The 23,862-nt window shown below is 40.2% G+C and overlaps 2 protein-coding genes across 2 annotated transcripts in view; both read left to right on the forward strand.

Annotated features, from left to right (window-relative positions):
* The window catches only part of LOC124273544 (multiple epidermal growth factor-like domains protein 10), a 33,149-nt gene extending 21,624 nt beyond the window's left edge, over positions 1-11,525 (forward strand). Inside the window, exons 2-17 of the mRNA XM_046708823.1 lie at positions 3,602-3,700; positions 4,041-4,142; positions 4,870-5,082; positions 5,564-5,749; positions 6,776-6,913; positions 7,137-7,274; positions 7,665-7,805; positions 8,064-8,181; positions 8,323-8,384; positions 8,655-8,824; positions 9,267-9,353; positions 9,547-9,620; positions 9,892-9,928; positions 10,178-10,275; positions 10,774-10,902; positions 11,416-11,525. Coding sequence (XP_046564779.1) covers positions 3,610-3,700; positions 4,041-4,142; positions 4,870-5,082; positions 5,564-5,749; positions 6,776-6,913; positions 7,137-7,274; positions 7,665-7,805; positions 8,064-8,181; positions 8,323-8,384; positions 8,655-8,824; positions 9,267-9,353; positions 9,547-9,564 — 1,464 coding nt within the window. The 5' untranslated portion in view covers positions 3,602-3,609 and the 3' untranslated portion in view covers positions 9,565-9,620; positions 9,892-9,928; positions 10,178-10,275; positions 10,774-10,902; positions 11,416-11,525. The remainder of the gene's footprint in view (positions 1-3,601; positions 3,701-4,040; positions 4,143-4,869; positions 5,083-5,563; positions 5,750-6,775; positions 6,914-7,136; positions 7,275-7,664; positions 7,806-8,063; positions 8,182-8,322; positions 8,385-8,654; positions 8,825-9,266; positions 9,354-9,546; positions 9,621-9,891; positions 9,929-10,177; positions 10,276-10,773; positions 10,903-11,415) is intronic.
* LOC124273545 (receptor-type tyrosine-protein phosphatase alpha-like) lies at positions 10,213-19,800 on the forward strand. The gene is made up of 12 exons (XM_046708824.1): positions 10,213-10,275; positions 10,774-10,822; positions 11,416-11,560; positions 11,933-12,068; positions 12,220-12,366; positions 12,590-12,689; positions 12,846-12,919; positions 13,483-13,605; positions 13,957-14,085; positions 14,468-14,613; positions 15,690-15,825; positions 19,522-19,800. The coding sequence occupies exons 1-12, from the start codon at positions 10,213-10,215 to the stop codon at positions 19,579-19,581; spliced, it is 1,308 nt and encodes a 435-aa protein (XP_046564780.1). The 3' UTR covers positions 19,582-19,800.
* The last annotated feature ends 4,062 nt before the right edge of the window (positions 19,801-23,862 follow it).

The raw sequence follows: 23,862 nt of genomic DNA on the forward strand, positions 1-23,862 counted from the left end.
GGCTCGTCACGCCGAAGACCCGGGTTCGAATCCCCACATGGGTACAATGTGTGAAGCCCATTTCTGGTGTTCCCCGCCGTGATGTTGCTGGAATATTGCTAAAAGCGGCGTAAAACCAAACTCAGTCAGTCAGTCAGTACTTATACCTACACGTGCGCCCTATTTTCGTTATCAAAATATTCAAAAATATATATTTACAAGCCATCAAACATCTCAGTCGATAGCTCACATATGAGCGGGGCCATTTTGAATCACGTGACCTGTGACGCGAAGGGGATATCCCTCCCAAAAATAGTAACACACGTGTTCCATACCTCGTTGCTTGTTTACAACATATTTTCATACATTTTAGGCAATTAAAACGATTGTATGGAGATTTTCGTTTCCAATCTAGACTGACTGACCACCCCTGCTTTTTTCAACAGCTGTTTTCAAAGGAATTGCTGGTGAGTTTTCAGTGCTTCATATAATATAAGATTATTGCTGTCACCTTCACAGTTCCATGGGTGTCTCTGTACTACTCCTGAATATTTGCCTACAAAACACAGTTTACTAATTGAATTTAGGACTTAAATATTTAATGAGTTCACGAATTAATTATCTATAAATTTCATGTATACCCAAAAACCTTAAATATTTCTCAGTTCACAACTCTCCTACCTTGAATAATATTTTAAATATTTCCATGTTGTATTAGGTCTCAAGCACCAGCTACAAACCTTGACAAAATCATCTTTTCATGTCCATATTAGCAACCAAATGGCCAAAAAAGTATTATTTATCATCATGAATTATAAACAAATACTAAAATAAGGGGATACATCAATAAATCAATTGTTGAATGAGGGGATCATTCAAATTACAGCACACTGCCAAATATCATACTTAAACTCTTGTGCATACATCATTGGACAGAAGGCTTTGATTTGTTAGGTCGACTGAAGAAAATTCATTTGCAAACATTACAGTACCTCTTATCTTTTGACAGCAAAAATAGCAGGCTTTCCAAATTATCAATGAAGTGTTAGTTTAGAAAGTCTGCATTTCAAGGTGCAATAATTAGATGTTTATTGAGAACATTAACAATGATAAAGATATGAAATTGTGCATGAAGTTTAATCTTTTTGAAGGTATAAGTTTAAACTCATGTTAAATTAAAGTGATAATTAATAATTAACATTGATATGCACTTTATTTACTGGTATTCAAGGTTGAAAGTTGAGAGAAGAAACCATGGATGACACTGTCTGTGCCCATTGCAAGGGCAATGTCAAGAGAAAAACAAAGGGATGGAAGAGATATAGTTACAGCTTAGTGTTTGACGACATGTCTATTTTTTGGTGAAACTCACTGTTATAACTTATCAAAACAAGAGTCATCAAAAGATGACAAATCCCCCCCGGCTCCAGAAATTTGAAAGAACATCTGACGGTTACTGATAGTCCAACTTGATCTTTTTTACTTAGTCCAAATTGTTTCCATGGAAATCATGAAAATATAAATACTAAAACTTTGCAAATAACAAAAGGCACCACTTCAAGATTTGTCTCATATATCTGCTACGTTTTGTTGAAAGATAATGAAAGGTTTTCGATGGTTGCTCCGGAAAAGAAGTCCAAATCGTTTCCATGGAACCGAGAAATATGAAAATGTCAAAAATCTGCAAATAGCCAAGGCACCACTTAAGGTTCTGATTGATATTTATACCAATTTGTGGTGAAAAATATTGAACGGTTTTACAGTTCTGCTCCGGAAAAGAACACTACCACCAATTTCGGTCAAAGTCGAAATTGTTGCCATGGAAACACACACAAAAATATTTTATACAGAAATCCCAAACTACCAAAAGGCACCAGTACACCACCAGATCTATCTCTGTGCCAAGTTTGGTGAAGAAATAGAAAACGGTTTTGAAGTTCTGCTCCGGAAAAGACGAACGTGCACGGACGGACGGGCGGAGCGCATTTTAAGAATTTGACATTTGGCTTTGTGCTGTAATTTGAATGATCCTTCCCCTTTTAACAATTGCTTTCTAGATGTATCCCCTTGTTTTAGTATTTGTTCATAATTCATGATGAAAAACACATTCCCTTGATGTAATCAACATCTAATTTCCTATCCAAGGAGGAAATAAATATGATGATGAAGGTAGGAGAAATGTGAAATGAGAAATATTTAAGGTTATATGGGACAAATGAAATTTATAGATAATTGATTCGTGAACTCGTTAATTATTTAATTCCTAAATTCTAATAGGTCTTATTAGTAAACTGTGTTTTGTAGGCAAATATTCAGGAGTAGTACAGAGACACCCATGGAACTGTGAAGGTGACAACAATAATCTAATATTTTATGAAGCATTGAAAACTCATCAGCATTTCCTTTGAAAACAGCTGTTGAAAAAAGCAGGGGTGGTCAGTCAGTCTAGATTGGAAACGAAAATCTCCATACAATCGTTTTAATTGCCTAAAATGTATGAAAATATGTTGTTAACAAGCAACGAGGTATGGAACACGTGTGTTACTATTTTTGGGAGGGATATCCCCTTCGCGTCACAGGTCACGTGATTCAAAATGGCCCCGCTCATATGTGAGCGATCGACTGAGATGTTTGATGGCTTGTAAATATATATTTTTGAATATTTTGATAACGAAAATAGGGCGCACGTGTAGGTATAAGTACAAAGAAGTAATTCATATATGTTTTTTCGAGCGCAAACATCGTAACGAGTGCGCGAAAGTGCGACAAGGGATTTCCACCATTGCGGCCTATGGAGGTGCTGCATAGCGTTCATGTCAGTGAACGCTATGTATCTTAGCTATGTCAGTGAACGCTATGTATCTTAGCTAGAGATTACCAATCTTCTGTTGCCAGGCGTCTGAATGTTAGTCTGAGTACGATATCACGGCTTGCAGCTCGTTACAACCAAACAGGAATAACAAATGACCGTCCCCGTACAGGCAGACCTCGAGTCACCACTGCAGCCAAAGATCGGTACATCCGGGTACTTCGTTTGAGTGATCGTACTGCCACGGGTGACAGCACAGCAACCAGGGTGCCTGGACTTCGGAGGATATCCGGAGGAGAGCCAGGAGATGCGACGTCGGGACCGTGCTACGTCGTCACCCTCGCGATCAACATCTCAGTTATCTTAAGTTATCCACTTGGTTGTATAGACATTTCCTTCTTCTAAACTGATGTAAACAGTCATGCACTAAAGTCTATTTGTGGACGAGTTATACATGTTTGAAAATACAACATTTTCGCAACAGATTTCTGGGTTATGCGTTTCTTTTTGGGGATAGTATATTATCAATGTGACTCTAGAGACAAAATTCAATAATAAAATCTCTATTGTTTGCAGACTATTTTTGGAAAATATACAGATTTTGTCTCTGCCAAGCTTTTCGTGTCACATTGTCAATGCAAAATAACCAAATGTGGAAAGTAATGTCAAACAGGATTTGAGGATGGAATTTGAGGTTCTCTCATATCTAATAATATGTAATGTACTGATGGCTTATTGATCACTGCATATTTCATCTCATACATACATTTATCTTGTTGACCCATACAAAATCATGTTCACGTTTACTTGTAGTCTTTGGAATGGCGCCCCACTGGAGTACGATTTGGCTGGTGTGTTTTGGACTGACGACTGTCATAATAGAGGCAAGACGCACACGGCAACATGTACAAGGTCAGTTACTTTGTTGTTGTTCTGGTTAGAATCTTTCCTGCTCTTCACTTGCACCAAATGACACAGTATAAGGAAGGATAACAATATATGGATGAACAGCTTCTTTATGGCTTGTATAACTTGTTTAAGCTCCTTTATACTTTTGCTGTTCATCACTTGCTTGATAACAGTGTTAGAACATACACGGAAACGTCGCTCTCCCAGCAATAATAAAGTTGTTCATCCATATATTGTTACTCTTCCTTACTGCCCCAACTCCTACATGCCTCTGAAAGAAGTTGCCACAGTATATAAAGAATGTCCTACTTAGCATCATGTGCCTACTTTTGTCTCAATACAGGCCGTGATTTCGACTGTCACTGTCAGGACAAACCCTGTCACTCCCCGATGGACTGTACAGGAAATTGTGACCCAGGCTGGTATGGAAGCTACTGTCAAAAACGTAAGTGAGAAGGAATATGTGTGTGTGTGTGTGTGTGTGTGTGTGTGTGAGAGAGAGAGAGGAGGTGGGTTTTACGCCGCACTCAGCAATATTCCAGCTATATGGCGTTGGTCTGTTAAATAATCAAACCGGGACCAGACAAGCCAATGATCAACAGCATGAGCATCGATCTACCAACTGGGAACCGATGACATGTGTCAAACAAGTCAACAAGACTGCCAACCCGATCAAGGTAGTCTCCTCTTACGACAAGCTTAAGCCTCGGTTACTGAAGATCAATTTAACCCGGATCTTCACGGTTGAGAGAAAGAGAGGGTATACAATAGGGTCATACGTAACGTGGTACTGGCCATTCTCTAATAGACAGAGATGGTTTCCAGTGTTATTTTCGTGCTTAATATTGCATCTTTAGTTCTGACATGTATCAGCGATACATCAATGTTGGCGCATCACTACATGTTCTACATTAAGAACCACTGAGTACATCATTAGCTATGATCTCTGTTGTGGTATCTCAACATTAAGAACCACTGAGTACATCATTACCTATGATCTCTGTTGTGGTATCTCTACATTAAGAACCACTGAGTACATCATTAGCTATGATCTCTGTTGTGGTATCTCTACATTAAGAACCACTGAGTACATCATTAGTTCTGACATGTATCAGCGGTGATCTCTGTTGACATTTCTCTACACTAAGGACCATTTCTTTCTTTCATCTCAGAAAATGTGGCGCTAAATCGCACTGCGACACAAAAAGGTATTTACCAGACTTACCATGCTTATAAGGCTGTGGACGGCAACACCACTACAGACTTCAACTCCGGGACATGCTCACATGCTGCAGAAGGGGAACAAAACAGGAACTCTTGGTGGAATGTAGCACTGTCAACAGACCACCAGATAAAATATATCACAATCTACAATCGGAAAGACGGTAAGTGGCCTTTCATAGCAGGCAAAATGAATGAATTTGGAGAGTTATGTTACAATCCATAATCAGGTGAACACCAACATCTGTTTTGGCGTATTTACATACCTGCAATACGATGGCGCTTTATTAACGTATGGTATAAATATCATACCAAAGACACCTGAAGCTCGCTGTGCTCTTTGCTGTGGAGCATTCTGTAAGGTGTAAATTGTAAATCTATGTCTGAAGCACACACCGAGCCTTTTAGAAAGTGGTCTAATGTGACATCTGTTATATTTGGGATTACACTTTGACAGTAAAGTATATATTCTTGTACTTTTTGTGGTTGAGTCCCATGCGGGCAACTTGTTTACTATGAAATGTCAATGACCACTTGTAACATTTTACTGATATCACACTGTTATAGAGCGAACACGTTCGAGTATGATATGAGGATACAATTTGTTGAGAAGTACTGATGCTGTTTTACATCTATTTCATGAAGATGTCAACAAGGACAGAAGGAAGGGAATGGAAGTTCTGGTAGACGGGACGCTATGTTTCCAATGGCCTAAGGACAGTTTCCCTCGTACCATCTGGCATGTTACCTGTAACAAAACTCTGACAGGAAGAAATGTCACCATTACAATCCTTGCAGACTCCCTCAGCCTCTGTGAAGTGCAGGTGTTTGGTGGGTATAATCTAGCACCCATCTCGACTACTTACAGGAAGATCGATTTTAGAGCCTGATCAAAATGAAACAGAAAAGGATGTAAATATATGGCATTGTTATGCATGGAGGTGTTTAGGAACAATGGACCGTATGAGATGGTAGTTATTTTTTTAAGAAACAATGTAAATGTACTTTAATCGTTTTGAAACCCTGACATTGGGATCTCATGGATAAAATAGCGTCGAGGCAACAACAGGCGTCATAGAGTGGGACAAACGAGGGTTTGGTAGATAGTCTGACAAGACCAACAACAGGCGTCATAGCGTCAGAGAGTGGGACAGACGAGGCGTTTGGTGGGACAGAGACTCTAGAGACAAGACAAACAACAACAGGCGTCATAGAGTGGGACAGACGAGGGTTTGGTAGAGAGTCTGACAAGAGCAACAACAAGCGTCATAGAGTGGGACAGACGAGGGTTTGGTAGAGAGTCTGACAAGAGCAACAACAGGCGTCATAGAGTGGGACAGAAGAGGGTTTGGTAGAGAGTCTGACAAGAGCAACAACAGGCGTCATAGAGTGGGATAGAAGAGGGTTTGGTAGAGAGTCTGACAAGGGTGTCTTCGACTGGAACATTGTTCCCAGGTTTGGTTTGGTTGTTGTTTAACGCCGCACTCAGCAATATTCCAGCTATATGGCGGCGGTCCAAAATCCGTGATCAACAGCATGAGTATCTATCTACGCAATGGGGATACGATCCAGTTAGTCGCCTCTTACGATGGGTTACTGAAGACCAATTCTAACTCGGATCTCCACAGGTCATTCCAAGGTTTGGGGCCAATAGGGATATCCACATGGAACGCACTATGAAACCCACATTAGTCAAAACAAACAAAGTAAACTAGATTCTTTATGAACACTACTTGTGATACACATTGTGTGTTCACACAACTGCCCGGGTCTCGTTTCTGTCTCTGTTCATGTTAAAATACTGTGAAAAACAACAACCGAATATCAAAAGGAATAACACGGAATTGTTTTTTTCAGTCTGTAGTGACTTCTGGTTCGGAAAAGACTGCGAAAAGCAGTGCAACTGTTTAAACGAGTCTGAGATTTGTGACAAAGGGGTAGGTCAGTGTGGAAGTGGATGTCCAAAAGGATTTAATGGAACAGACTGTCTTCAAGGTGAGGAACAAAGCACGTCAATGTAACCTAATACTTTAGTAATATCAAGAAAGCAGATCGGAGTGTCCTGGTAAGAACATAGACTAATAAGGTCTTTTGCGACATGGAATATATCAGTGTACCACATGTACCGCATGTACCACATGTACCATGTTAAGATAGTGAGTCTCAGTAACGATCAAATATCAAAAGACACACATACATACAATATATGTCATTACAGAGTGTGTGAATGGAACCTATGGCCTCAACTGCTCTCACAAGTGTGGACATTGCCTGAACAACACCTTCTGTGACAGAACTAACGGCACATGTCTCCAAGGCTGTGACGATGGGTGGACCGAACCTGCTTGTGACAAGGGTAGGTTAGAAAGCCTGTATTTAATATACTGGGTTTTCGAATAATACGGAGTCTTAGATCAATGACTTAAAACGTGTTTTTTCACACAAACATACTCTGCCATCGTATCGCATGGTGACAATCACTGGATTGCCTGGTCCAGACTCGATGCGTTTGCAAACAACATCGTACAGCTGTAACACCACTAAAACAAATATATACTCATGATATAGTCACAACTGTACAATCGACTCTGCTTTTGGCAGAGATTTCTTATGGATGTGAAAAAAGGGTTCTTTCAATATGTCCAACAACACATCAGTGTCAGATTGACCAGTGATTCCAATATACTTCACAGCATCAGTAATGTAAAGCAGTTTCCGATGTGTTTCTCAAAGTCTTCCTTCACAGCTTGCGATGGCCAATATGGTAAGAACTGTGCATCGAAATGTGGACACTGTAACGGAACTAACTGCAACCACGTGGACGGCAGCTGCCCAATGGGCTGTCAACCAGGTTGGAATGGAACGACGTGTGAAATGCGGCTTCAAGGTTAGAACCATTATGCTGTAAATGTATTATACTCCATTGGAGAGAGAGAGAGAGAGAGAGAGAGAGAGAGAGAGAGAGAGAGAGAGAGAGAGAGAGAGAGAGAGAGAGAGAGAGAGAGAGAGAGAGAGAGAGAGAGAGAGAGAGAGAGAGAGAGAGAGAGTATAGGAGGTGAAGACACTTAAATAGAGTGGACCAACATATAGCCTACGATTTTCTTCTATTGAACAATACATTTTATCTTTCATGTTTTGTTTGCAGTAGACGGAAGCTCTCTGTTTGGGAGGACCAATCTAGCAGTTGGGTTGGTCTTGCCTTTAGTCATCATCTTCGTTGTTGTTGCTGTTGGTGTTGCTGTTGCTGTGATATGGCTGAAAAGGTATGTTACAAGGCGCGTGTATTGTAATCTACTAAACTCTAAGGTAAACACAGTGACATATGCCAGAACAACTTCCTAGCTCAATGCTATAAGTGTTAAACGTATATTGCGAATCCATGCAACATTATCCTTGTGTTACAGGAGATCTGACAAGTCACCAAAGGCATCGCACACACCCAAATATGTTCCCGGTCAGTTGTTCAGTAAGTGGTTCTACATAGTAGGCTGTGTGACAAATATTTATCTGAAAACGTTTATTGCACACTCAAAGGTTCTATATTCAAATTAACTGGCTGTAGTGCAACCTGTTATATCTGGGTGTTGAACTCCCCCGATATACATTCCAAGTATATGGATACAACAGTGTATAACATGTGATGTTAATACAACAGTAACACAACTATACCATGAGAGCCTCCGGTTTGAAAGTCACATGCACAGTTGTTAAAGGTATAAACGCGTGCGTCTTTCAGATGTTGAGGATGAGGACGAGGCGTTCTCTGTCGAGGTAGAATGTGACGTCCCTGAAGATGATGATGCAACCTACTGCAACTGGATCTCCCCCTATGTCGTGCTGGAGAAACTGGCCCAGTACATACAAAGGAAACAGGAAGACAAAACTGCCTTTGAGAATGAATACAAGGTACCACTGACCATTTCATATTCGCGGGTGCGGATGGGGCCTTGTATTGCGACAAGATATTCTTTCACATAATTTACGTTTTAAGAATACATACAAGGTAAAACACTGATCATCTGATGTTGGGGCTGCAGCTTGGACCTGGTGTGAAGACCATCTGCAGCAGCAAAACCAGATAAAAAACTCTTATCGTGCCAATTTTTCTATTTTCGACAAAATCTCTGTCCCCCTTCCTAGAAATATTAAATTCACAGTCCCCAAACTAGTATATTATTATGCGCTTGACTGATCGTTGTGGTGACCTGATATGTGTTGAGCTAGACCTTAAAAAACCCATTATGCTGAATTTATGAATTAAATAATTAAGTACCCGACTTTTTTATTGTGCACACTGGTGCTGTATACTTTGCAATGTAATGGTTTTTATTTTTATTTGATCACCTAGATGCTTCCATACGGGATCAGAGGGAAAGTTGAAGAAGGAAAAAGCCCGAAAACAAACCGAAAAATAGATTTGCTGCTTTATACCCATGTACGTCTACGGTTAAGTGTACCCAAAGTGTCATAATGTATCAATGAAAATTTGATTTATTAAAGTAGACAATTAACGTGACTGTCTCCACGACACACTGAAACGCATATGGAAGAATACAATAAATAATTTGGTCACAATTTCAAACTAATCACAAAGACTTCTAGGTATTGTACTTGTCTCATTATGTCAGATGATGACTCGAGAGTGATTCTTGAAAGAAGTGGAAATGCTACATCCGCGTATATCAACGCCAGCTATATACCGGTTCGTTTGTTTCCTATCGGAGCCTTGTGTTGTAAAACAAAACGATTCTATCCAACTTCTAAACCTGTTAAAAAAGAATCAGATCATTTTGCACCATCAATTGAAGACATAAAAAAGCATTCTGAATTTGCGGAATTTATTGGTCATGTTTCTAAATGCAGTAAAGGTAATCCCATGATGTATAGAGGGAATCAATCTAAGGTACAAATAATACTGAAGTACTGTATTGAAGTTTAGGATAATACTGTTTGCGTTTTCTCGTTTGTTGAAGGGTTTCCCTGATGGTTCTAAATACATCGCCACACAAGGTAATTCTCCTGTCTGTTTCAGTCTATGTAAGTCGTGTGTAATTCATGCAAATATCAAAGTTGCACATTTACTAAGTCGTTATGTCGTCAGTTGATGATTATGCTCTAATTGGATACTCCAACGCTCTCACACACACATACACACGTACACACGCACGCACACACCACGTCACCCTCTCACGCAATTCTTTACATGTTGTTAATCCCTGTTTCATTAACAATAACGTTAACTTAACATAATTATCACAGGTCCCACACCAGCAACAGTGGGCGACTTCTGGACAATGGTTTGGCAGCAGCGGGTTAGCAAAATAGTCATGGTGACACAGCTGAAGGAGATGCAGAAGGTAGGTAGATGCATTCTGTAGCAGTCCCGTAAAGATTCGGGTTAGAATTCATCTTCAGCCACCCATACTTGTCGTAGGCGGCGACTTACAGGATAGGAGGGTCAGGCTCGCTGACTGGGTTGTCGCAATTTCGTAGATCGATGCACATGTTGTTAATCAGTGGATTGTCTGGTCCAGACTCGATAGTTCGTTTAGCATCAAACGCATACTATCACTTTTCTACAACGGTGGTTTTGTTTAAAGTATAAAGTAAAACTATATCCAATGTCCTTGAGGTACGCATCACTTTCTTAGTTAAGCTTTCATAGTGGACATGATGTGTCACATCAGTGCAGCCCTCTTGCACGGCCATAGCTATCCTACTAAATACCGAAGGGTTGGATGGATGTTCAAAACAGTGACTCTCGTGTATGAGACTTATTTATTTCATCTGTGAGTCTCGATCCCTGAATGTTCGATGGAAGTAAAACTGGCTATGGGTTATGTCTGTTTGGGCAGGTGAAGTGCGAGCAGTACTGGCCTGAGAAGAACAAAAGCAAAAAATGCGGTGACCTTACTATCGGACTTGAAACCGAGGTGACAAGAACTGACTACACGATCAGGAAACTGACCGTAAACAATGCCAAGGTATTCACTTTTCCAAAGAGGTAAGGTACAGTACGGTACGGTACGGTGAGCATTAACGCAGGTCGGACATTCTAATGTAACGACTAATTTACCGTTCAGTAAAAGCGTTCGTAGTATTGCATCGTTCATAAGCCAATGATATTATATAGAGTTACGATAGGTCGCAAAGTTACGAACGCTTTGTGGATCGGGACCCTTACTTATTATTCGTGTCGTATGTTCTTCTGTGTTTAGATTGTGAATTCTGTGAACTAATGAAGTTGTAACTGTGTGACTTATGGATAAAAGTTCTTTACGTCTTTCAATACAACGTTTCGATTCTGGTATCAGAACGTTTCTCTACCAAGTGGTTTTCAGCATTACAGGCGTGATGAAATGACTATTGCAAAATAATATCAATTCTGTGTGTCTCCCCGTATTCATATTGAGATGTTCCTTATCTATGGACATCCATATAGATTTCTTTCAGTAGTCATTGATGTATTTTTCTAACGGCAATGTTCCTGTAAGCAGGGATCAGAGACGAGAAGGGTCTCCCACTTCCAGTTCCTCACCTGGCCAGACCATGGTGTCCCATCAGCTCCTGCTCTGGTCAGCTTTGGAAGAGAGTCAAACAACTGGACGGTGCAGAGGCGGATCCGTTGGTGATCCACTGCAGGTGAGAAGTGACCATCATGGATTTGGTGGAGCGTGTAAGCATGGTTAATGGTGCATTAAAGCATAATGTCTCCTGAAATGTAAAGTGTAAATGATGCTGATCATGAAGGAGAAGTGGTGAGGATATGGCGAGACAGGTTGATGTGGGGACAAATATCCAATATTGCTGACAATGGAAGATGGTCGTGTTTGATGGTGGATGAACACGTGCCTCCTGAAATGTAACCTGTCTAAATACAATCGGTAATGGTGGGATACGTACCTAGACGAGGTTGTCGAGTTAGTGGTACACAAAAATGGAAATGTCCACTCAAATGTAAGATGTTTGAATTCAGTCAGGACCGTGACAAGATACCTGACTTGTTTTTGTCAGCGCTGGAGTGGGGCGGACTGGGACGTTCATCGCTCTGGACTATCTGATGGTCCAGGCTGAGGCAGAGCACAGGGTCAACGTGTTCCAGTGTGTGTCTAGGATGAGGCAGGCCAGGATGAACATGGTCCAGACAGTGGTGAGTATGAACAGTGTCAACTACAAGCACAATCACACACACTATTCTTTGTAGCAGTGTAAATCATGGTTACCATGTTGCATTCCTAGGAAGACGTTTTACAGGTCGCGCGTTTTTGAATGTCATGCTTGTGTTTCCCTCTGTTTTTCAGGATCAATTCGAGTTCGTCCATATCGTGGTCCTTGAGGCCCTGGAGAGTAGAGGCACATTCTACACAATGACTGAATTCAACCGCATTTTCGGACGGGAGAGAAACTACAGCAAACAGCAAGACACTACCTTGAAGAAGGAATTTAAAGTAACGCTAAACATTACGATAGTCCTATAAAAAGAACCCCAGAATAAAACGATGGAAGAAAGTCCAATAATTAATTCAATTGAGTAAAATTACTTTAAAAGTGAATAGGTTTAGAAAATAGAAACAAAATATAACAATCCAATACTCTAAAAGTGCCAGTTTTAAGAAAAATGAATAAACATTCAGCTTTAAATTTGTTCCATTTTTGTGTTTTTCTTTTAAGTCAATTCAAGTACAAAGACCACGACAGACAGAAAAATCCATTTCCGACGCGATGCTTGAAGAGAATGTGTCCAAAAACAAGAACAAAGCCATACTTCCAGGTGCCTTTTTTACTTGATATTCTTTTAGGACCCTGTTCAGCTAACGTTTAATTTGCCACATAACGGTTAAGCTGTGACTGCATTTTATGTACCCCTAAGTTGACGCCCTTTCATCATATCTTCTATAATTAGATAAATATATGTAAATTGTTTCAGGTAACAAGTCACGGCCGTATCTATCCACCCCAGCTGAAGGCTACAACAATTACATCAATGCTGTTACTCTACCAGTATGTCCTTATTTAAATTAACGCCGGACTATTCCAGTTGTATGTGACGACGCTCTGTCAATGATCGAGTCTGCACCAGACAGCCCAGTGCCTGACAGCATGAGCATTGATTCGCAAGTAGCGATCAGATGACATACATCATTCAAGTCACTGTATCGATCACCCGACCCCAGAAGGGGCCTCCTACGACGAGAATGGGTTGTATCCTAACCCGGTTTTTCACGACGAACGTCTATATCAGCACATAAAGATATTGGTTAAGATAATACTCCTATGAAGAGTGAGTGAGTATAGTTTTCCGCCGCAGTCAGCAATATTCCAGCTATATGGCGGCGGTCTGTAAATAATCGAGTCTGGACCAGACAAGGGGTCTTACGACAAGAATCGGTTACTGAAGCTCAATTCTAACCCGATCTTCGCGGTTTACTCCTATGAAGAACTATATTACAGATCATTCCCGTATTCGGTTTGTCTTTAAGCTAATGCTATTTATTTCATTTGTCGGGATAAACTATAGCGGCTGGCCGGTGAGATGTAGACATTGATATATATTTCCTCTCCAGTCAGTGATGAGGTCCTGCATGGTGATCGCTACTCAGACGCCCATGGAGAACACCGTGGTAGACTTCTGGAGACTTGTACACGACCATGACTGCTTCACCATTGTGTGTCTGGACGATTCCCAGGTAATACAACCAGTGTCTGCTCCAACAGATTGGCTGGAAGAGTAGCTACTGCCTATCGTTAAATCCGCCAGGATGGTTACAGTAGGTAATCTGGTTAATCGTTGGTGTCGTACTCCGATGTCTTGCATTGTGGTTACTGATATCAGTCATTGGTTTGTACAAGGCCAAGGCCACGGTATTGTAGCTGGAAAGTTGCTGAACAACCAACCATCCAATGGACTAATACACCCATACACTATGACAGCATCGTTAACACAATAAACTTAACTTTTCAAATCCTTATTCTGGGAACGGCAAAGTTCTGAATTAACGATCAATGTTAAATATAATCAACGATAATATTTTCTCCAGGATGTTCAGCGTCTTTACCCTGGCACCAAGGGGAGCCTCCAGACTGGTCCGTTCAACATTCGGCAATCTCAAAAGAGAAATATGGGAAGTTTTACTGAGAAGACACTCGTGCTGACCCATAATAAACAGGTTTGGTAGTCTTAAAACCTTCCGGTTTCAGTTCCACCAACGAGTAACCTATACGAGGCCTATGTTTGGTGTCCTCTGTTAAGATATGGCTTGAATGTTGCTGAAGGGGCTTATTGATCAACATATGTGTTGGTGAGATTAGGACTTAGGGAAACAACTCTTAGTGTTGTACAAATAACCACTAAGTATAAGGCTGTAGGACATTAATTGAAACAAAGATATCCACCAGGAGTGTTAACAATGCTATTCCAGGCCAGCGATTGCCTCACACTTCCGTCACGGACGTTTCTACTTGCATTCAAACTGCCGACACTAATTCCGTACGGATAAGTGTTTGCATCACTGTGTGTGAAGTTTGAATGTGTATTGTAACATATTTCAGCAAGGAAGTCCTCAGACCGTCAGTTTCCTGAGCCCCAACTCTCTAGGGGGATCAATGTCACGTGACACTGCTGGGTTGCTGGAGTTGGTCAACAGAGTGGACACAACACTTCGCCAAGACCAGCACAAAGTTCTCGTCCACTGTGCGTGAGTGTCTGTTGTTGAATCTATTCCTGCAATTTGATAAAGAGAGACATACAAGTGATAATTACGGTCCCGTGCACCACTGCACTTGAGTTCTCGGTTACACGGTCTCACGAGGTCTAGATATATGTCAAGCTTTCAGTGTGAACTGTGTGTTTATGAATATACAAGTGCATCCTGTTAAATATGAGAGTATTCTATGCGTGAATTCTACTCTAACACGTGTTGATGGTATATGAGTAACTTGGTTGCAACATTCACCTAAAGCGCACATCCCAACTGTGGTTACCTCCCTTTACTCCGTTATACAGTACGTGTGGTCGGTTATCTTATTCTTCACCAGGAACGTCACGACAGACTTATGACCGTCATCTCGCATGCTTGAACATAGTCGTACTTCAATACAGACTTATGGAGGTCACAACTCGCATGCTTGAACATAGACGTACTTCAATACAAACTTATGGAGGTCACAACTCGCATGCTTGAACATAGTCGTACTTCAATACAGACTTATGGAGGTCACAACTCGCATGCTTGAACATAGTCGTACTTCAATACAGACTTATGGAGTTCACAACTCGCATGCTTGAACATAGACGTACTTCAATACAGACTTATGACTGTCATAACCCGCATGCTTGAACATAAATCAGTCGTTTAGGTCAATATATACTTTGCCACAACGTGATGTTCTCATAGGCAACAACTGTAGTGCCTCCCAGCAGTTCCTCAGCAGTTTGACATGTTCACTGGCTGAAGACTGTCATATACCTAGTAATTGCTGTCTTGTACATTTATGATTCCGATGACCAAAGGTAGATACGATATTGAACTTTTTGGGGTCATATTGTATTATCGGAATTGGTAATTTGATTTGCACATAGAAGTAGAGCTACATGCATGATCGAAACCGAAAACATCCCGATCGACGAATGTCTGAAATAATAAGAACGCTTTACAGAATACATAGTGCTACATCTCGTATGGTACTAATTATCGCTATTTAACCCTGGGAATTCGTTAGGAAAGATGTTTGAGGATGTTGTTGAGGATGACGAAGGTATTTGCTGTTCCAGTGACGGTGCCCGGATGTGTGGGGTGTTCTGCAGCGTCCTGAACACCATCAGTAGACTTAAGCTGGACTCAGTGGTGGACATCTATCTGACCATCAGAGAGCTGCAGTTTGCCAGGCCACAGTTTATACAGTCTTTCGTAAGTGTAACATGAATAGAGACCCATCGGTGTGTCCGTTACGGTCACCTGTTACAGTCATGTGAGGTCACCCCTCAAAACAAAGCTAGGACACTGACGAAATCAAACACCTTCAAAGTAGAAATAAACTTAAGCCATCATCGAAAGACAAAAGACATCATCGAAAGACATCACTACTAATAGGGCCGCCTCCGTGGTGTAGTGGTTAGTGCGTCCGCCCGGAGAGCGGAAGGTCGCGGGTTCGATCCCCGACCACGTCATACCAAAAGACGTTAAAATATGGTACTTGTTGGTCCCTGCTTGGCGCTCGGCATTAATGGGTACAACAAGGACTGGTCGGCTCGGAGTCAGTATAATGTGTCTGAGTGGGGTATTCATGCTTCACTGCGGCATGGTATCTCAGTGTTCTAGCACTATAAAACCAACTTAAGCCTGGGCTAGTACAAGCAGCCGCACTTACACACGCATGCACGTCGTCATATGAGCGAAATATTCTCAAGCAAGACGTTAAACCCAATTTCACCTCACCTCACCTTACTACTAATGGACGAAACATGATTTCTTAGGGCGTACACTGCAAAAGGTGAAAATGATAGGAATGGATCTCTGACGAATTCTGACACCCGGTGTTCGTAATTATTGCAAACATCTTCAAGCCTACTGGTAACAACGACACTCACACAAATTTCAAGAAATGTAATCGTTTTCCTGCTAATATCAAAGAAAATGGTGCACTATTAATTAAAACTGTGACTAACATGTGCACCTATACTTCAATAAAAACATGTAATAGTAATATATGGATGTAACGAATATATAGAGACATATACTTAATGTTCATTAATCATTATTCATATAGGAGTAGATGTAAGATATGCAAGTAATTGAAAAAGCTACATGTTATATAGTGTAAAATTCATTATGTGTGAGATCTACGAAACAGTGTAACCTCTGATTGAGGCTTTCAGAAATCAGTATGTATAAATGTATGCAGTATATACTTTGTGGCCTAAAATCAAAGAAAACGATAAAGGTAGAACGCATGAAATGCTAGTAGCAATGTGGCCATATTAATATTTGGAGCCGGTATCATCCCGTAAGCAAGTAAAGTACTACAGGGCCTAGATTTTCGAAGCTCTCTTAGCGCTAAGATAGTCATAAGTTAATGTTAATTTATGGCACTTACGACTATCTTAGCGCTAAGAGAGCTTCGAAAATCTAGGCCCAGGTAAATAGGAAAAACTATGGATCCGTAACAGGCCATATGCCAATTTACGTTACGTAATTTAAACCAAAGTTATCGTGTGGAGTTGGTCGAGGATTGAATTGTACAGAGGCACGACCATGAAACCAAAGGGTCCAACGTAAGCTGATGTCGGCGCATGTCGGCCTTGGGACTGGTATCCACAGGAAGTATGTTAATACAAGCAACGGCGTTACCTCAGCAGCGCAACCGAGCAACCAGAGCTTTTGTTGTCATAGAATAGGTAGAGCAAACTGTACGTGACTCTTCGTTTGTAATATAAATTGGTTCATGGACGATCAGAAGTTAACACGTATTAGTTTTTAATATCGGTCATTTGAAGACACTGGACTCGTGATGCCAGGAAGGATTCACATAGCTCTGTACTTGGATAGCTTAACGGAAAGATGCGGCTATGAGCTTACATTAATATACGCCCATACAGGAGATGTAATTTAATCTAGTAAACTGAAGAGCAGGATTACGTTGGGCACCTGTCACGATATTCTGGTTGTAAGAATCTGTCCCTTCGCGAATGATGGCGTAAATGTCTGTTTGAAGGGCTTCCTTGATAATACCATAATCCATATAGCAGCACTTTCTATGTTTCATAGGGCGGTGGGGTAGCCCAGTGGTTAAAGCGTTGGCTCGTCACGCCGAAGATCCGGGTTCGAATCCCCATAGGGGTACAATGTGTGAAGCCCATTTCTGGTGTCCCCCGCCATGATGTTGCTGGAATATTGCTAAAAGCGGGGTAAAACTAAACTCAGTCAGTCAGTCTATGTTTCATAGCCGCCATATAGCTGGAATATTGCTGAGTGCGGCGTAAAACTAAACTCACTCACTCACTCATTCTATGTTTCATAAATGATGAGTGTGCTGATATAAAACATTGCTTCTCTGTCACAAAACCTTCGTGTACATCCATCATATATATATACTTTATTATGTAGTGTAACATATTAAATTATGCGTAACTTGAACGAGATAGAAAAACAGGAATGACTGACGTATATAAATTGCGGTCATTCACGTAAGTATAAGCATCAGTACCTTACCGTCAAGTAACCGATTATATAGTACATTAAGAAGACCATCCATGTTTACCAGACTATGGTCATATATATCTCCATTTTTCATCTATGAGATCATAAACAGACTTAAGTAATCTTTGGTTGACAATAATATTATGTTGTACTATACGTTTCCATGCTTATCGGCAATACGTAAACAGTATCGTCAGGTTCTGTAGAGGCCCTTTCACAAACAATATACCTGCGAGAGCGTAAACGTTCAATTCGCCTATTTAGCTTTATTCATCCCTGTAAGAGCCGATGCTTAGTGTTACGTAGGCCCCAACACACTCTGCTTGTCTCAATAGGCGACACAAGGAGGATGTGGTTGTACCTGTCGTTGGCTGGCTGAATGTCATCGCGCCCCGGACAGCTTGAGTAGAGATCCAGAAAGCGTTCCTAGCGCTGCGACATTCATAAGCCTGTGATAAACTACATGGTCGTAACTTTACGAACGCTTTGTTGATCGGGACCTTGGACCGTCACTTGTGGTATAAACCACTGGTTTGTCTGGTCCAGATTCGAATATTATAGACCGCGTTCATCTGCCTGGAGAATAGAGCGGTTTTCAATACATAGAGTTAATAGGCTGAAACGTTCGTAAAATATTCACAAACGCATTCCAGAAAGCGCGGGTAATTTGCGAATACGAACTCCTGCCCGTCGAGCAGTACCTACACTGACTCAATAATGAAACACGCTCGGGTTCGGATAACGGTCTGGTAAAAATACAGCCTGGAATAAATGCATATTGTCTTTACACTCAATCTAATTCACGTGAAATGTCCCAAAGGGACATGGACGCAATCAATCTTACTGCGTGAAGCATTGAGAAGTGTAACATTGTGAATTGTCTAATATGTGAAATGGAGAAGTGCATCAAACTACTACAGTCATTGTCGAAGCATATGAAACTATGACAACGAGGCCATAGGTAATTGATAGGAGTTACAAACGGGTATAAAGCCAGTAGATGCGAAATGTCAACGCCAGAGATTACCCAGTCTCGACGAAATAGATTCCTTTGCGCATCAGCAGGAACGTGTGGTGAAGCTTACATGAAAGGAAATCAGTTATGACACCGGGTGTTCTCAGAAAGGTTCTACACTACCGATAGCACAATTTGTTACACAATTTGTATGAACATATATACTACAGATATACTACTATATGTCTTTTGAAAAAACAACAGATGTCAAGCTAAGGATCAGAAATCCAGTCACAAAAGACTACTTTACAGAATTTGATTAAAGATGATATGCACATTTTCACTTAGGTCTGTTGTGCGCACATGCACGTATTTATGACATCAAGTAGCACTTATAGAGTGTTTTCTATGTTTAATATGCAACAGTCATAGATCAGCCTTTTACACTGCAGGTTGAATACCAGTACTGCTACGACATGGCAAAGGAATACATCCGGTCTGAGAACGTTTAGTGCCAACTAGGAACAAGTGTTCAGCGCCTGTGACAATTAGGAATCTGTGTATGATGACTGAATAAAAAACACACACACACGCACGCACACACGCACGTATTTACAAACACTACTTTGTCACTATCTATTTCTTATGTGTTTCCTCTGTTGACCTTCGTTATTCGTTATTTTACAATGTTATTATGATATTCTCTCATTGACACATACAATTTATATTGATACATACAACTCTGTTGACCTTCGTTATTTGTTATTTTACAATGTTATTATGATATTTTCTCATTGACACATACAATTTATATTGACACATACAACTCTGTTGACCTTCGTTATTTGTTATTTTACAATGTTATTATGATATTCTCTCATTGACACAACAATTTATATGCTTCTGTTATATATATATATATATATATATATATATATATATATATATAAATTGTATGTGTGACTTGTGTGTCTTGTGACGATATATATATATATATATATATATATATATATATATATATATATATATATCGTCACAAGACGATTAAGAACAAATATTATTTTTACAATATTTTTATTGAATGTTTCTAATGTTAGCAGCATGGTTAATATAGCAATAATTATTTGTTACAATTTATCTTATACCTGTTTTGTCCTGTTTTTACTTTTATTTAAACAGATTATTCATGTGTTTGCTTGATTGTGTTTTCCAGTTTATTCTCATCTGAAGCAGATGTTCATTCTTTCTTTCGTAATCATAGACCAGTACTTAAACGATATTCAGATTCCTAAATTGGTGAGGACTTTTCAAAAAGAACATTACACTACATTGCAAAGCATATGTACCTACAAAACATATACACAAATGTTTCGTAGACGATATTAAACATTATGTGAAACAACGAACCTATTGTTGATATACATGTACAGGATACCGCGAAAGTGGAGGCATCTTATGTGTCTTCGGGTTTCATCGTGTATGTTCATGTCCCGAGTAATTAGTTTATGGACTTAAAATTGCATTGTTCCTTATCAACGTATAGATGTATGCTAGATGTGCTTCTCAACGAAGGGAAGAACTAGGTCAGAGGAGTTATGTCTCTTTTGTTCCACGACGTTGCATGAAGGAGATTGCTGGATGCTGTAGGTTGCTCTCGCAATCAGTTTTCTTTGTCAGGGTTCTAAGTCTGTGAGGGGCGGTGGGGTAAAGCGTGCGCTCGTCACGCCGAAGACCCGGGTTCGATTCCCCACAATGATACAATGTGTGAAGCCCATTTCTGGTGTACCCCGCCGTGATATTGATAGGAATATTGCCACAAGTGGCGTAAAATCATACTCACTCGCTCACTCACTCTAAGTATGCGAGTCCTGATGACAGCCCGGCAGTTTATATTGCAAACATTGCTTCTATTGTAAAAGTCAATGACGTGCAATGGCGCCCTGGGGCCACCAATTTACCATGTAGGTAGATACAGGTAGGTCTGTAGGTAGATTGTAATTCATGACATATATCCCTCTGACCACTGTAGCTATTGAAATGTACGAGAACACAGTCTATTGTTGATAACTGACATGCCTCAAGGAAGTACATACTTTACAGAAATATATAGATATAATATATGATAATAACAGGTGTCATCTTTCAGTTTATTATGCATTGTTACTTTACGTTTTGTTGTTTTCTAATTTCATTTTACTTAACTGATTTATCTTTGATATCGCCAATGCTGAGGCAATTTGTATTTCAAACTATTTTTATATAGATATTCATTTTACATTTTTTCTATTTGATGAAATATTTAATGACAATAAAACAGTACGCTTATCTTTATGTGTATAGTGATGATGTTTGTAATACTTTGGAGTGAATGTTTGTAATTATATGGCACAAAACCATTTCTGTAGTGAGGTGAGGTGAGGTGAAATTGGGTTTAACGTCTTGCTTGAGAATATTTCGCTCATATGACGACGTGCATGCGTGTGTATGTGTAGGTGGGGCGGCTTGTATTAGCCTAGACTGAAGCTGGTTTTATAGTGCTAGAACACTGAGATACCATGCCGCAGTGAAGCATGAATACCCCACTCAGACACATTATACTGACTCCGAGCCGACCAGTCCTTGTTGTACCCATTAATGCCGAGCACCAAGCAGGGACCAACAAGTACCATATTTTAACGTCTTTTGGTATGACGCGGTCGGGGATCGACCCGCGACCTTAAAAAAAGCAGTGACCATTGCCTGATTCTGACTAATAGTCATGAGAGTCAACGTGTTCACGAGAGGCGGTGGGTTAGCCTAGTGGTTAAAGCGCTCGCTTGTCATGAGGAAGACAAGGGTTTGATTCCCCACATGGGTACAATGTGCATGTCCCTCGCCGTGATACTGGTGCAGTATTGCTAAAAGCGACGTAAAACTAAACTCACTCAATCAAGGTTTTCACGAACCTGAGCGTATCCAGTTGACACCCATCAGAGGCACATGTAACGGCAAGTCGAATTATCATACAAAATATGAAAAATATGTAGTGTTTACATGTCTACCATAATAGGACTGTTGGGGTGTATACATATATATAGTGAGACATATTGTAGGTGTGATGTATGAATGTGTATCATGTGATGTGTCGTTAGTGTGATGTATGAATGTGTATCATGTGATGTGTCGTTGGTGTGATGTATGAATGTGTATCATGTGATGTGTCGTTGGTGTGATATACGAATGTGTATCATGTGATGTGTCGTTGGTGTGATATACGAATGTGTATCATGTGATGTGTCGATGGTGTGATGTATGAATGTCTATCATGTGATGTGTCGTTGGAGTGATGTATGAATGTGTATCATGTGATGTGTCGTTGGTGTGATGTATGAATGTGTATCATGTGGTGTGTCGTTGGTGTGATGTATAAATGTGTATCATGTGGTGTGTCGTTGGTGTGATATATGAATGTGTATCATGTGGTGTGTCGTTGGTGTGATGTATAAATGTGTATCATGTGATGTGCCGTTGGTGTGATGTATGAATGTGTATCATGTGATGTGTCGTTGGTGTGATGTATGAATGTGTATCATGTGATGTGTCGTTGGTGTGATATATGAATGTGTATCATGTGATGTGTCGTTGGTGTGATGTATGAATGTGTATCATGTGGTGTGTCGTTGGTGTGATATATGAATGTATCATGTGATGTGTCGTTGGAGTGATGTATGAATGTGTATCATCAGATGTGACCTTTGTATGATATATGAATGTATCATGTGGTGTGTCGTTGGTGTGATGTATGAATGTGTATCATGTGATGTGTCGTTGGTGTGATATATGAATGTGTATCATGTGATGTGTCGTTGGTGTGATGTATGAATGTATCATGTGGTGTGTCGTTGGTGTGATATATGAATGTGTATCATGTGATGTGTCGTTGGAGTGATGTATGAATCTGTATCATTAGATGTGACCTTTGTATGATATATGAATGTATCATGTGGTGTGTCGTTGGTGTGATGTATGAATGTGTATCATGTGATGTGTCGTTGATGTGATATATGAATGTGTATCATGTGATGTGTCGTTGGTGTGATGTATGAATGTATCATGTGATGTGTCGTTGGTGTGATATATGAATGTTTATCATGTGATGTGTCTTTGTTGTGATATATGAATGCTTATAATGTGATGTGTCGGTGTGATATATGAATGCTTATCATGTGATATGTCGGTGTGATATATGAATTCTTATCGTGTGATGTGTCGGTGTGATATATGAATGTTTATCATGTGATGTGTCTTTGTTGTGATATATGAATGCTTATCATGTGATGTGTCGGTGTGATATATGAGTTCTTATAATATGATGTGTCGTTGGTGTGATATATGAATGCTTATCATGTGATGTGTTGGTGTTGGTGTTGTGATGTATGAATATGTGTTGTTTATCATACAAAATTACAGCTAATTATTTGTAAATAATCAAGTCTGGACCAGACAACCGAGTGATTGACTGCATGAGCATCGATCTAAGCACTTGGGATACGATGACAGCGAGCCTGACCGCCCGATGCCGTTAATCGTCTCTTAGGAGTAACAGTAAAAGTTGCCCTGTATTGATAGAAGTCACAGCCCGGTTTTGAAAGATTCCGTTGTCTCTGTTCTGGCTTCTTAGCATGATCTTAATTAGTGAACAATAGACAAACTCAGCAAGGACACATAGGCTCGCGTTAGTCCAGAACATATTGGATTTGTCAACACAAAAATAAAGGAAATGAGAGTACGACATATCACAAGCTCAACAGCGG

This window comes from Haliotis rubra, unplaced genomic scaffold (genome assembly GCF_003918875.1).
Source record: "Haliotis rubra isolate DU_JTF1 unplaced genomic scaffold, ASM391887v1 Scf1815, whole genome shotgun sequence".
Classification (NCBI taxonomy): Eukaryota; Metazoa; Mollusca; class Gastropoda; order Lepetellida; family Haliotidae; genus Haliotis; species Haliotis rubra.